Source organism: Oncorhynchus clarkii, chromosome 3, assembly GCF_045791955.1.
Source record: "Oncorhynchus clarkii lewisi isolate Uvic-CL-2024 chromosome 3, UVic_Ocla_1.0, whole genome shotgun sequence".
Classification (NCBI taxonomy): Eukaryota; Metazoa; Chordata; class Actinopteri; order Salmoniformes; family Salmonidae; genus Oncorhynchus; species Oncorhynchus clarkii.
The window spans coordinates 70,490,607-70,504,831 of NC_092149.1; the positions used below are offsets into that span (position 1 = coordinate 70,490,607).

Consider the following 14,225-nt stretch of genomic DNA (forward strand, 5'->3'; position numbering starts at 1 on the left):
TTATGTGAACTAGGTCCGTGCACGTAAAACTGCGGGACAAGATATCTCTGACTCATTAAAACTGTCTTTTGTTACAACTGAAATCCACTCTGTCCAGCGTCCGTGATTTGGTCTCTACTCTCCAGTATTTGAACACTAACAAATTGGTAGCAGAGTTTGGTTGTTCTTGAATTCGATCTATTATAAGTTAGTGTGAGAGGACGAGACTGATCACGGCTAAAAAAATCAGACGGAAGAGTGACTTCCCCAGCCATTCATCTTGCCTCAGGAAATCTGATCGGAGCGCTCTATACAAAGGTGAGCAGAGCCCGTTATATCGAAATCTGCATATTGTATTATAGCCTAAACCAAATTTTGATCAGAAAGTACTGGGCGTGAGTATGAATCGGTGCCCAAATTTTTACATAAGAACCTAAGACATTGATCGGGGAGATCTTGTTTTGCTCGTTTTTATTTTTTATTTGTATTTTTATTTTTTATCAATTGGCCTATTATTAGAAGTGTAGTATGCATGTAAAAGATCCTATTAAATAAGTGCTTACTGTTTAATTGGTTGTGGCTTAGAAGTGTAGTATGCACGTAAAAGTTCCTATTGAATAAGTTCTAAACTGTTTAATTGGTTGTGTTTAGAGATTTAGTTAATTAATAGATCGACTGAATCTGCATGTAAAAGATCCTATTGAATAAGTTGTAAACTGTTTAATTGGTTATGTTAGAGGTGTAGTCGAATAGATATAGGATATGTAAGTTTGGCCTTCCACAAGACAGAGATCGGGAATGATGTGGCTGTTGCACATCAAACAATAAACATAATATGAACCAGAGTTGACATTCCATGATTTGGAGATGGGGGAAATTAAATTGAAAGAAACGTTTGTCGCGGAGTAGGTTGGGATACGTAACTGGGCTATTAGGCACACGTGCTGGTAGACAAAGCCACCTTAGTATCGAATGGCCGTGCAATTTTGATTGACAGCAGCCGGGCTGGAATACTGATTTTCGTTTTTTTCATTCCTGTTGATATTGCCTAAAGTTTAAAATTATTCTGACAATTGCTATAGAATCGCTGGAATTTACTGATATAAGTTCATAAAGGAACTTACTGAATTGTTTCTAGAAAGTATTTAAATAAGCCGCCGAGCTTAGTACAGACTTTGTTTGACAGACGCTAAAAGCTACACACTGATTTTTGGGTTTTTCTATTCTATCCATATTTCCTAAAGATATATAATTATTCTGACAATTGCTATAGAATCGCTCGAATTTACTGATATAAGTTCATAAAGGAATTTACTGAATTGTTTACAGAAAGTATTTAAATAATTCACTGAACAACTCTTAGTTGTCTAGAAATTCTATCTATATTTCCTAAAGAGCTAGAATTACTCTGAAAATTGTTACAGAACCGCATATATTCACTGATATATTGTTCCAAAAGGAAATCGCCGAATCATTTTTAGAAAATACCTAAACGAATCGCTGAACAAATTCAAATAAAATACGGGAGAAACAGACACGTGGCGGGCGTCACATACTGATAACCCCCTTGGTATGCGAGGGTGGGGGTAGAAGAGATAAGCCATTGCCAGTACAGCAGTATATCTAAGCATACAACGATAGAAATAAACACCACATAGTAAGGATTGAATATACCTAAATAACGCATTATACACATTATCAGACGAACTAGATAAAATGTCTGCAGCCACCACGCCCAAACTAAAATTCAATGAATATTTAGATCAGAGTATGATTGATAGAGCGGGAGGTAAAGAACAGTATGGGAAAGTGGAGAAAGTGTGGAAAGGATTACGGATAAGATGGACACAAGCAGGTTATTTTAGCGGAGGACCACCTACAGGGGGGAAAACTCCAAGATATGCAGACAGAATTAGAGGACGCAGTAGAGCATGCAAAAGCGAGTGAGGCGGAGAGAAACAAGATACACAGGTTCAAAAAAGTAGGTACAAGAGAGAGAGAGAGAGAGCGGAGGGGGAGCTCAAGATAGGTACATGGGCCATACAGGAGAGTAGGAGGGTGCTACCCAAAAACACACCAGACATGATGTGCGTGGCTATTGTGGCGTCGGGGGATGTTAAAGCTCCGCCTGAGAACTTGCCCACGGCTCCCCCTGTGGCCGTTTCTCCCTCACTATATCCACAATTGACAATGGAGGCAGTTCAGCCCCAGCCATACTCAAAGGGACAAAATCACCGGAGCCCGTCACACAACCCATTCCTGCCCAGGGCACCTCCCACAATACAGGCTCCAGTTCTGAGAATAGACCAAGGGGAGTTAAAAGGGGAAATTACCCTGGGGATAACGGCTGGCCATATGGTATGTGAACAGTTCGAAACTGGGATTCCAGGAGCAGGAGACCTCCCCCAGGAACGGAGGCCGCAATGCTCCTCTGTGAACTCTCTCACCTCTGAAACCAGAGGACACCTACAAACAAGATTAGATTCAAACCACTTCTATCAGACGGATAGGGAGGACTGTCATCAGAACATGGATATCGAAAACGAAGAAGAAATTGACATGGTGCTCACCCCAGCTCCGATGGGAGCTCCAAACGTGACTAAGATGCAGGAGCTGCTGAAATCATCAATAGCTCGAGCTAAGGAACTCAGGGAGCTAATAGCTAACCAAGATAACAACAGAGAGGGAGCCTACCGTGTGGAAGGCATAATGAGAGGAACAGTAACCAAAGTTACCGAATCAATGGGGTCCGAAACACTCCGTCGGTCCTCCAGAATTGCTGATAGAAGAGAGCGAGAGCAGGAGATGGCAGGACAGTACCCCCTGCGACCGACACCAGGTGATGCACACACTGTGGAGTACCAGCCCTGGAAAATGACTGATTTAACAACACTGATGGGACAGATGCCTAGCCTACATGGAGGAGCTTCAGCGTGGCTACTTCAACTGCAGACACTTACGTCAGGCCTGCAACTCTGCCTAGGAGACATGAAAGCACTTCTAGCAAGAGCCACCGACCACGGAACCATGGAGGCCCTCATGACAGCAGCTGACCTTGGATGGCGGGCCCCAACACTGCCCATAGACCACTTCCGTACCAGATTATGGGAAGTTCTACGGAGAGCATACCCTACAGAAAGAAACCATGCCACCTTATCCTCCTTTACAATCAACCCAGGTGAGCAACCTGCAGCATACCTGGACAGGGCTAAGACCACATGGAGATCGGTCCACGAAGAACCATTCGATCACACTGATACCACACTCAGCATGTGGAAGGAAATGGTGGTCAACGGGTGTCCCGGAGATGTTAAAACCAAACTCAGAGGAACGGTAGGGTTGATTGCACTTCCTCTGACCCAATTCAACACTCATGTGCACCACCATGTGACCCAGCACAACAAGGAAAGAGGGGGTGCTGAGAGCCAGGTGCAGTCCCTCCAGGTACAACTCCTGAAACTCCAATTGAAGGAAGCACAACAAGGAGAAAAACCTAAGAAACAGATGGTGGCGGAAGAAACGAAGGAGACAGGCACCAAAACAGACATCTCTCAAATAGTGGCCCAGACTATCTCCCAGATGATTCAACAGCAGGCCGGTCCTCAACCAGCCAACCCGGGGCCTTGGTATCCCCCGCAACCACAATTTGCATACCAGCCGCAATGGATACCAGGCCATCCAAAAAGAGGGGTTTGTTTCAACTGTAGAACTCCAGGGCACTACTCACGAGTGTCCATACCCACTCACACCACAACAACGCCAGTGGAACTCTACGAGAGGTCCATATGGGAAGGAAAGGGGTGGAAATAGACCTCAACAGTACGAACATCAGCAACCAGGACCCACACCCATGCATCAGCAACCCGCATACAACCAACCGCAGTTCCAGGGAATGACTGGGAAAACCATCCCCTGGCCATAAAAATGCCCACCACCCACGGCAGAAGAAGGAAACAGCAACTCCCAGACGGTTCACATGTCACCCTTCAATCAGCCATCAACCCTCAACCAGCATCGGCCAAATTAGCTGAAATCATCGGATTGACGCAGGTCCTCATCAGAGGAATAGGAAAGACTGAATATCTATACAGACTCAGCCCATGCCCATGAAGCAGGCCACACTGATGGACCCAGAACTTTTATGAGAAACACATGGCCCCACACACGAAGGCAAACTAAAGACCCTCCAAAAAGGCCTCGCACATCTGGTGGCACCCTCACATAAAAAATATGACTGACTTATTTTATGACGATGATTTATTTTGTGACGAATGCAATGGTTGTGACAGACACAACCCAAAGACACCATATCAAACACCAATGGGCTCATACGTAATACCTAATGCATGTTTTCAGGATATTAGTATAGACTACACCGACATGGGCCCCGAAAATTTATCTAAAGGCAAACTATCTCCTAGTCATAGTAGATAGGTTCTCCAAATGGGTAGAGGCAATAATAACAAAAGGGGAGGATGCTAGGTCAGTCTTTAAGTGGCTACAAACCAAACTAATACCCAGGTATGGCATCCCAAGACAAATCAAATTTGACAAATGGCTCACATTTAACAAACACCTGAGACAGGTGGAAGAAAGATTTGGCATAACCCACAGATTTGGATCTAAGTACAGGCCCCAATCCCAAAATCTGGTGGAACGTCAAACCAAAAGCAAAAGCTAAGATAGCTAAAGTATGTGCCTCATGGGATAATGACTGGTAGAGGGATGCATGGTCCACCAAGGGAGGGAGGTCATATGCCCGCCCTTGATGTACAACAAATTGTAATGTCTAATTATGTGAAAAAACTGACGGTTCTCTCTGCAGCACTCTCTACCCAGGTTCACAAGGTCCAGAAGGGGGAGCTGCCGGGGGACACGCCACTACTGAAGGTAAAGGTTGGTGACGGGGTGTGGGTTACAGTCCACAAGAGAAAGTGGCTGGAACCCAGGTGGACTGGACCGTACGAAGTGAAGGAGGTTACTTCACACTCAGTCCAGGTCAAAGGTAAATCAGGCACACCTTGGCACCGCCTTACACATTGCACCCCAGCCCCAATTCCTTCTAGAACACTGACTGAAGTCAGAGCTGATTTGAGCGGCCTAAATTCGATTCCAAATGAAGACACTCCTTCCTCAGGTGATGCGGCATCAAACTCCGCCTCCCCTGAGAAGGGAACCTCGCCCAGTTAGAGGGAAATTTCTCCCTCTCTGGGTGAGGCTGGGGATATCTGGTCCCTTATTTGTGATATTCCTACTGATATTTGGAGTAACCCTAGGACTTTCACATGGTTAATTGAACAACTATTTCACCCTGCCACATCACATACACCAACCCCTACACATGTCCCTAACTCCTTTCCTGATATCACTCCCTCCAATCACTCCCGTCCCAAACGTAGCACTACACCTACAGACCCACCATGCAAACCAGACAAGGTTAGGAGCACCACCTTATGTATACCCACGATTGCAACCGCCACCTTTCTGCTATAGTTTTCACGTCTAATAGACATGAAGAGGGGGATTTGTTATATAAATATTCATACACATAGCTCATATAAACAAAGACATTCCGTCGTAAGAACACATACACCCAGCCATAAGACTGACCCCCTCTTCCTTATATAAACACACATCTCATCTCCCTCTAACTGGCCGGTCCAAAGAGCAAAGAACTTTTGCTGTGCACCAATGGGGCCCGCTCTGGCTAGAGCAAGGCCCGCCTCCAACCCTCCGACCAGTCAAGAAGACCGAAACGACAAGACTCCACCTACTTTATTCTATGTATAAAAATGTATGTAACCATTGTATAGGCCTCTTTTTTCACCTGGCTCCTTGCCGAGTTATGTGAACTAGGTCCGTGCACGTAAAACTGCGGGACAAGATATCTCTGACTCATTAAAACTGTCTTTTGTTACAACTGAAATCCACTCTGTCCAGCGTCCGTGATTTGGTCTCTACTATCCAGTATTTGAACACTAACACAACCCAAGTTTTGACAACTGAATGGAAACTTGCCTGCCCGCCCATTTGATCGATGCCAAATACATTGGATTGACAACTACAAAAAATACTCTAATTGTTGATAACAGTCATTCAAATTCACTCCAACCGCCTCTCAGCATTTTGTATTATTCTGTACATAAATCCAGGACACTACATTTAGTATGATATGTTATGTAATGAAACAATAAACCCAGGGTCGTTACATTATGTTATGTATTCATTTGTGGATGTCCATCACCCATTTCGTATGATGTTACGAATTACAATTCGTATTATATGTTTGGAATTCGCAAAGCGTTCAATGTCACGAATTTGCTAACCTTAGCATGGGTTAGCAGTTTGGGTTAAGGTTAGGGGAAGATTTAGCTAACATTCTAAGTAGTTGCAAACTAGCTAAAAAGTAGTCAATTTAAAAGTTGCTAATTAGCTAAAATGCTCAAGTCTGTGATGAGATTCAAACTCGCAACCTTTGGTTGCTAAACGTCCGTGTTAGGTCTGTCTTATGTAACCTTACCAAACGTAACATATTATACTAATTTGAGTGTCCCGGATATACATTTACATCAAGTCTATGAGACCAGGCTGGCCACTCACCCACTCCTCCAATGACATGACATCCTCCCGGCTGCTAGCTAGCTAAAGTTAGACTCCGTGTTTTTAGCTTGCTAAATAAATAGCTACCTACATATATAGATAGATACGCTAGCCCAGAGGTGTCAAACAATCAGTGCACGGGCCATATTGAAAAAACACAACAAATTTGCGGGCCAGACATAGCCTATTTGTTTCTACATTAAAAAAAAGCATAACTGGGACCCAAACTGGCCATTGTTTTATTAGAAAAAAATATGCCCCTTTATAAATGTCCACTAGTAAATGCTGTATAACATTTTATCATATTAAAACATAAATAATACTTGTCCAGTCTTTGCTGCTATGCTTGCATATGTGCATAATATGCTGTTAGTAATTGTCAAGCTTTGCAAACCGAAGCTAGACTGCAACATTTTAGTAGCCTAGCTAGGAATGTGGAATGTGTCTGTACACGTTCCCTCCGCTGCTTGCCTGCTCGCTGTAAACAGGACACACAAAAGTAACGCAATTGAAGTTGAATTCACCGATGCGAGCACAGGCTGTAATTTCATAAAGTATCAACTGTTGACTCATTTATACTCGCTTGTGTCCCCTATTCGGCCCACGGGCCTTGACACATGTGCGCTAGCCTATTAGCCTCGTTATGACTGACTTGTGATGCTTGCCCTTGCTAGTTTGATTGTATTTACATTCCCAGCCTTAGTTACAGTTGTCCGTTTTTGTTCAAAATATTTGTTCATTGTAACTGAAACATTGCATCTCGAATGGGGGGAGGCAGTTAACAATGTAAACGACCAGGTGTGGTTTACAACCTGAAATCAATATTATTTTGGACTGCTAAGAAATGTAATGGTGAATTGTATTAGTCATGCATTGAACTGCATCCATCTATTCTGCCAACAATGCCTTAGTGTGCGTCATGGAATGTTGAGTCACATTGAACCTATTTTTAAAACATCGTATAAAGTTGTTTTTGTAGCATAAAGTGGGATTTTTGTATTTTTTTTACTGATATTATAATTGTCTGTTTCATATCTGCAAAATAGTTAAAACGCTGTCAGTTCACTTGAACTAATTCATTACCATTATTCATTGTACTTTCTATGGGAGAATAAAAATATAATCAACAAGATATCAAGTTGCCCACATTAATAACACATTTTTCTATTAATATATACATTTCCCCGTTATCATGCGTTAATTCGGGCAAAAGTCAAATCCATTTTAAAAAAGGGTAAGAGAGCAACAAAAATAAAAGCACTGTGTTTACAATTTCAGCGCCTATGTGGGCGATTTAAATTCTTCCCACCCACTCAGGTCTTTGTAGCCTATTAGCTGGGGAGCAATTAAAAAAAGAATCATCCAGATCATAGAAATCATTATGTAGTCTTGTTCACTTGTTAGTTCATTACGTAAAACAAATAGATTGTGGCTATAGCCTACCAATTAATGGGTTGTCATTTAGACTCAATAGCCAACCGTCATTAAAGTGTTATTCATTTAGACAGATCGCTTGACTGGTGCTGTGATTGTCTTTTCAATAGGTGTGAGTGAAGGCATCAGGCAATAGTCCAGTGCCCTATCTGTCATACATTGTCTGTTGGGAAGCTATCCTTTAGTCTATACATGGTAAGGGTAGGCAACAACACATCTGCCACACTGATCCTCAACACTGGGGCCTCTCAGGGTTGCGTGCTTAGTCCCCTCCGTAACTCCCTGTTCGGCCACGACTGCTGTGGCCAAGCACGACTCCAACATTATGTTTGCTGACGACAACTGATCTTAGGCCTGACCACCGACAACGATGAGACAGCATATAGGGAGCAGGTCAGAGACTGGCAGTGTGGTGCCAGGACAACAACCTCTCCCTCAATGTTGGCAAGACAAAGGAGGAGATCGTGGACTACAGGCAAAGGCGGCCAAACAGGCTCCCATTAACATCAACGGGGTTGAAGTAGAGCGGGTCGAGAGTTTCAAGTTCCTTGGTGTCCACATCACTAATGAACTACCATGGTCCAAACACATCAAGACAGTTGTAAAGAGGGCACGACAACACCCTTTCCTCCTCAGGAGACTGAAAAGATTTCTCTACACTCACAAGTATTTCGCTACACTCTCATTAACGTCTGTTAACCATGTGTATGTGACCAATAAAATTAGATTTTAAGATTTGGCATGGGTCCCCAGAAAGTTCTACAGCTGCACCATTGAGAGCATCCTGACCGGTTGCATCACCGCCTGGTATGGCAACTGCTCAGCATCTGACCGCAAGGCGCTGCAGAAGATAATGTGTACGGCCCAGCACATCACTGGGGCCAAACTTCCTGACATCCAGGACCTATATAGTAGGCGGTGACAGAGGAAGATTGCCAAAGACTCCAGTCACCCAAGTCATAGACTGTTCTCTCTGCTACTACACGGCAAGCGGTACCGGAGCGCCAAGTTTAGGACAAAAAGGTTCCTTAACAGCTTCTACCCCAAAGCCATAAGACTGCTGAACAACTAATCAAATGGCCATCCGGACTATTTACATCGCTGCCATTCGCTGTTTATTATCTATGCATAGTCACTTTATACATTTCCTCGACTAACCTGTACCCTCGCACATTGACTCGGTATCCCCTGTATATAGTCACGTTTCTGTTATGTAATTTTCGTGTTACTTTTTGAATGATTTACTTTAGTTTTTTTTTGGTACTATTTCTTGAACTGCATTGTTGGTTAAGGGCTTGTAAGTAAGCATTTCATGGTACGATTGTACTCGGCGCATGTGAAAAATACAATTTGAGTTCATTCATTGACATTTCCACCGTTCTCCTTGTACAGGTTATCCAGGAATCGGGTAGCTTCTTTCGCTAATTTCCATGTGATGTTTATTTTCTTCCATTTGACCCATAGATGAGTGGGGTACACCAGAAAAAAAAGTGATTCGTTTTTCTCATGGCTTTTTCTTTAAAAGGTTGAATTCTCTGCATTTCATGTAGAGGTCTCCGCTTATGTCGACGTTGATCCGATAGCCCTCATTCATCAAAGGTCCGACTCCTGACGTTTTGGCTTGGAAGGCCAGTCATAGAACTTTCTTTGTTCCTATATTTAAGGAATTTGCAATGATGGCCCTTTGTTTGCTGCTCATGTCCCCTCTCGGCCCGCCTGTTCGATGTGCTTGTTTGATTGTGGGAGCCCATGTGAAGTTCTCCTGGCCCAGTAGTTGTGGTTTTACCTTTTCCGGGAATTTTTCCATTCCGGTTGTTCCACAGCTTTCTGGGAAATTTACAAAACTAAGATTTGAACTGCGACTGAAGTCCTCCATCCCGTTGAATCTTTCAGTAAGCCTCGTAATGATGTATTTTTGTTCATCCACGGTTTTCTGGAGCTTTTCTTGTGCGATTTTCTCCAGGGTTAAACTGATTTATATTTATTTATTTTGCCTACCTGGTTAAATAAAGGTGAAATAAATAATTAAAATCCTGTCTCCGTGTTTGCCCAGTCATAACAGTTTTGATTTTTTTTACATCGGATATTTTCTTAATCTGCTTAGACAGTTGGTCATTGGCAGTGCAAATGTCTGTTAGTATTGCCTCTAAACTCACTTTAGTCGAGTTGTCAGCTACTTGGTCCATGGTTGCGTTGTTTCGCTGTTTGTCTCTATATAGTATTTTCCATAACATACAGTTACCAATATAACGTTTCAGTTATTTCTTGACTTTAGAGTCGAGTTCTTTCCTATTTAAGAGGCATATTTTATTAAAGAAATGGAATGCCAAACGGCTCACCTTCAACTGACTAATTTAACATCACAATACCGGATATTATATTTTCTATGTTTGACATATTACATGATAGGACTTTGATAACCATAGTAGAGTCAAGAATACATGTCTCGCTTGCGTCGGGGATGAGTTTACGAATCAGGCCTGTGTTTCTTACCACTGTGGGGTTGCCGCTGCTGATGAGTTGGCTGACTTCGTGGAAGATGCCTTTACAGTTGATCGACTTGTCCAGAGAACCTCTCTTTACTATGACAGCTACAGCCAGCAGGATCTGCTCCCGGACATACTTCTGCAGACTGGGGGAGGGAGAGAGGAGAGACTGCATGAGGTGAGATTGCGTCATACTTGAGAATCAAATTAATGCTGCCGCTACACTGACTCATACACCCCCCTTACACACACACACACACACACACACACACACACACACACACAGGCCTACTTGGGTCTCTGTAAGACGTAGGTGAGGAGGAATGTTCGGAGCGACTCGATGCTGGCCTTCTCCAGCAGGATCCACTCCCGTACCACCGCCTCCATGACGGCTGTGGCTGCCTGGAACAGCACATAGTCTACCTTACTGGTCTCTGTGGAGGGAGAGATTCATCACAGAGAGAGAGACAGAATTACAGGTATCTGTGGAGGGAGAGAAATGAATCACAGAGACAGAATTACAGGTCTCTGTGGAGGGAGAGAAATGAATCACAGAGACAGAATTACAGGTCTCTGTGGAGGGAGAGAAATGAATCACAGAGACAGAATTACAGGTCTCTGTGGAGGGAGAGAAATGAATCACAGAGACAGAATTACAGGTCTCTGGACACACATGCACATAGCACACACACAGTATCACATGTATCTGTGGGAAAACACAGCACACTCAAACATAAGTTACTGAGTTCACAAAACAAAAAACTGAAACTACTAACTAATCTCAGGAGATACAGCAGATAACACAAACATTAAGTAACACACAAACAAACAAACATTGAGTGTTTTGAAGCATTTGTATAGTGATTCTTACCTAAGATGTGCTTGCAGACAGCGAAGGGTGATTTAGACTTCCTGAAGGAGAGGAATATGTGCTCTGCATGCTGCCTCTGTTCTGCATTGACCATGGACGGCGGTGCCTAAAACACACACACACACACACACACCATTAGTGTACAGTCAATTATTACACCACGTACAGTAAGTCTCACACACACCACATTAAAATTATTTCCACAGATGGACTGCTAAGCATACACAAGCAGTCAGCAAGGAGTGTGGCTAAAATTCAGCTCTGCAGGAAATTCACATTCCAGGTAAAGCCTAATTGCAGTAAAAGCAGCTCTGACTCGGCAGCCAGCAGGAGAAAAAGACCCTTTATCTGTCCTGACCACAAGCACAACAGGGCCTTCCTTCCCCCAACCCTCCTTCCCATGCCCAACCCTTCCCCCTACCACACACACACACACACTAGCGCTGACATTTGTTTAGAAACTCAATTTTAACTCATTATAACCTGGAAGGTGTAATAAGGGAATAGTTGAGCGCACCTTAAAGGTGCATAAGGGTAAAAGACTGGAGTTCAATGCACTTTGTCATTAACTCATGTCTAATAAACATCAGCCTATTTCCGGAGAGCAGAAACATAACAAAACACTATTAGTGAGACCTGATTATAATAGTAGTAATAAATAAATACGTATCGAATATAATTAACTTGGCCAAATAGTTATGATTTCTTCGAATGAGAGGGAATCAAGGTAACCGGCACGAGCTCCAGAGCACTTCAGTCACCAAGCTTGGGGGTGGGTATTATTTGTGGAAAGTTCCATCAGGAACCTGTTCCAAAAACTTCGTAAAGTACAATGTTGCCAACAAACAACGCATACAAAGTAGCACGATCAATTCACCTAACTAGCTGCCGAATAGGCATCAACTCACCACGTTGCTTATTCTTAAATGTTTGTCCATAGGCTACCAGAGATTTTTTTCCCGAATAAACGTGGTGAAGTGAAAACTTAATGAAACAGCCCACTCCCTACCCAGTATCTTATTCGGCCGCTATACAACGTTGTATGCGTTGTTTGTTGGCACCCTTGTTATTTACGTTTTTTGAACAGTATTCTGTTGAAACGTTCCTGTTGGAATTATACCCACCCCCAAGCATGGTACTTGACCAAGTGTGTGATCCAATAACTTTTAGCCAACACATGGTTAGCTAATTGTTTCCAATATATGACTTATATTTTACTAAAACTGGGCTTTATAATTTATTCAGGGAGTTGAAACAGCGCCCTAATCGACTGATGCATCACGTTGGCCACAAATCGAGGGAAAAGTCAGTAACTACTAGCTATGGAACATGGTGAATCAACAGTGTCTAACGACGCCGTGCAATGGGAATGCTCACCGAACTGTCAATTGTGGAAGAAATACAACTACATATTGTATCAAACTAACTAAACAAGTGTGTGGGTCCCTGTAAACATGTGTGTTCTACTAGTTAAGTTTTTAGGAAAAAAATCGTCACAAGACACTGTCACACATCGCTTGTGGCTTTTGGGGGATGATGGCTATCCTATATTTTTTGCGGGATGGAGACATCACTGCGCCACGCATCGCGATCCTTTCTCAGAGAAATAACTGTGCCCGCTAAATCTCTCGCCGTCTCATAACTCTCAGTAAACCCCTGAACAAAGCATATACCAAAAAACACACAAAAATGAGATTATATTTCTCACCATTAAAACTTTGGCAGCGCTTTCCAGCTGTGAAATCACTTCTGGTGAACCGACCGCCGCCATCATGGTCCCTCTTCAATGACGCGCCATGCGCTGCATTGTGGGATTAAGCGGTACTCGGAGCCAATGACTTCATGGACAGACTCTCTTGTCAGGGTGTTTTAGGATGGTGCGTGCCTATTTGGAGGTTATGTAATCGAAATAGATAGCCATAAAAATTGGGCGTAAGGGTCTTCGTTTTTACAAGCCAAAGACGCTTGCAAACGTGATATGATGTGACACCTGCATTTTTAGTGACTATTCCTACCACCATAGATCTCACCAAAAAACGTAACACAAATCATCTGAATCCTCATCTCAAAATGTCTGATTGAAAGCTTTTTACTCAACTTTTGACTTGAAAATTATTTGTACAATATTGATAAAGGTGGTAACTTTAACTACTAAACTATATCCCATTAGGTCTATTTATTAAGAATGTATAAATTACTTACCAGAGATCTATGTTAATACATTTACCTTATCATAAATTATAGGTCCTCTGGGTCTATGATCAATTATTGGATGTTTGATCATAAACCCAGAGGACCTGATCTGTTGTTTATGTTATGTTTGCCATAGCATAGGAGACAAACGATATGCTTATGGAAAAAAAGTAATGTTGCCCTTATGGAAATGTAATTCCTTGCCCCACTAGCCTATCATAGAAAATCTATTGTGTTACATGTGATTTTATAGCTTCAAATTATGATGTAAATTATTTCAATGAGATATGTAAGTTATTAGAAAATAAGTGGCCACGTTTTTTACAACCATGTGACAGCAATAGGCTTATGTCCAAATACCACATATTTATTTAACTGTGTGACAGTTATAAACCCATGTCCTAATCTGAGCACGCAACATCATCTGTTGCCATTTGATTTCAGCCTGTTATTTGTTGTATGACTTCTGATTGTTCTATCTCATTGTTTCCTTCTGTAAAATAAGTATTTGATACCTCATAGTAGGCTAAATATATGTATTTTTGACATTGTCATCAATTCTTACATAATTATTGTTGGTGATAACTAGTTCTCCCTGAATATAATGCCTGTGTGGCGTAGAACAGGCTGTGTGCTGGACTTCCTCTGCTGGTAAAAAGTTG

General features: G+C 42.5%; 1 protein-coding gene across 1 annotated transcript in view; it reads right to left on the reverse strand.

Annotated features, from left to right (window-relative positions):
• LOC139402988 (exportin 4) overlaps nucleotides 1–13,168 on the reverse strand; it is a 49,931-nt gene extending 36,763 nt beyond the window's left edge. Inside the window, 4 exon segments of the mRNA XM_071146792.1 lie at nucleotides 10,507–10,645; nucleotides 10,792–10,933; nucleotides 11,371–11,476; nucleotides 13,079–13,168. Coding sequence (XP_071002893.1) covers nucleotides 10,507–10,645; nucleotides 10,792–10,933; nucleotides 11,371–11,476; nucleotides 13,079–13,168 — 477 coding nt within the window.
• Nucleotides 13,169–14,225: the final 1,057 nt, after the last annotated feature.